General features: G+C 34.6%; 1 protein-coding gene across 1 annotated transcript in view; it reads left to right on the plus strand.

Moving 5' to 3' along the window:
• The window catches only part of LOC119585430 (ribosome biogenesis protein BMS1 homolog), a gene marked incomplete in the record, with an annotated part of 34,374 nt that overhangs the window by 14,203 nt on the left and 18,691 nt on the right, over positions 1-1,480 (plus strand). The window contains 1 exon segment of the mRNA XM_037934088.1: positions 158-367. Coding sequence (XP_037790016.1) covers positions 158-367 — 210 coding nt within the window.

The following is a 1,480-nucleotide window of genomic DNA, read 5'->3' on the forward strand; positions in this document are numbered from 1 at the left end:
ACAAAAAGGTCCCATACATGCACAAGCTGTATAGCACAAAGTAGTTTGTGCTGGAAGTTTGCAAAATTTATCAGAGCATGTACGGATCCCTTGAAATTAATTAGGTAAGCCAAGCAACAATATATATAGAGAATTTTTTTTGTTGAATTTTATTTTTTTTGGTTTTGCAGGTTGTGGAGATTTCAGGCTTAAGGATGTTAGTTTCCTGCCTGATCCTTGTCCCTTGCCTGAACAGCTGAAGAAGCGTTCTCTTAATGCCAAGGAGAGATTGATATATGCACCAATGTCAGGAGTTGGTGGTGTTGTTTATGATAAAGATGCTGTTTACATTGACCTTGGTGGTTCACATCATGGGAACAAGAATAAGGTTTGATTTTATGAGTTGTTTTCCTTCTGCATCTTTTCTGTATTTTTATTTTTTCATATGAGGGATAAATATATGACCAATATTATTTTTGCTATTTTTATAACCCATATTTGGTGGAGAAATTGTATTGCCTACTTACAGGAAAAGTGGTAAGGTAGTGTTAGTTTTGTGGTTTGTATCATTGATTGAAACCAGTTTGAAATGTGACATTTAAACTGAGTTGCATCAGTAAAGCAGGAATTACAGGAAACAAAAAATATTTGTGGTGTTTTGATGGATGATCTGATTTATTTGGCCTTCCATCTAGAGCATCCACTGAAGCTTGGGGGTATAATAAATCCCAGGGAGGCCATAGTAACTATTCCCCCTCCATGTGCAGACCATTATTTTATCCCATGTTTTAGCAGATTATTGGTATTCTGTTATACTAAACCCATTCCTAAAATAGGTATGAGATACCTCCTTGGCTTCTCCCTTGGCTGCCCATCCTTATTCACAAACCCACTTTGTCTTTTCATTGTTTGGTATATGTATAATAAAACTTATCTTCTTCTCTTTTGGCTGTCCATAACCACCTGCCTCATCTCAGCCTGTTTTCAGCCTTGTTTGTCTTGTCCTTCAGCTGCCCATTCCTGCCCATTCACACCCACCCTACCTAGAGTAATGTTGAGGTGACTTGAGTGGTATCTCATCTCTTTCTTAATTTCAGGCCCCATTGTGGACTAATCAGGCAGTGAATCAGGATCATAAAAATGCCATGAGCTTTATAAAATAGCACTCACAGAATGTCTATTCCTTTATATTTTTGTTCTTTCATTACCATAGTCAGTTATGTTTATAAGAGAAATGTCATATTCATAATGTTTGAATTTGTTGAAAACAATCCTGCTTGTGAGTGTTGTGTTGCTCTTGTGGGATATGCCAGTATTTTATTTTTATATGATTGATTATTGATATTATCTTAAACATGTAAATTATATGAAATAAGAATAAATTATTTTTGGTAAATGAGTTGATAATTGATTTGTCTGAAAATTTAGTGGCTTCATATATTATATAATTATGATATTTTACCAACTTTCTCAGAAAAAATGAATAAATATACTTTCAGGC

Source organism: Penaeus monodon, chromosome 19 (assembly GCF_015228065.2).
Source record: "Penaeus monodon isolate SGIC_2016 chromosome 19, NSTDA_Pmon_1, whole genome shotgun sequence".
Taxonomy (NCBI): domain Eukaryota; kingdom Metazoa; phylum Arthropoda; class Malacostraca; order Decapoda; family Penaeidae; genus Penaeus; species Penaeus monodon.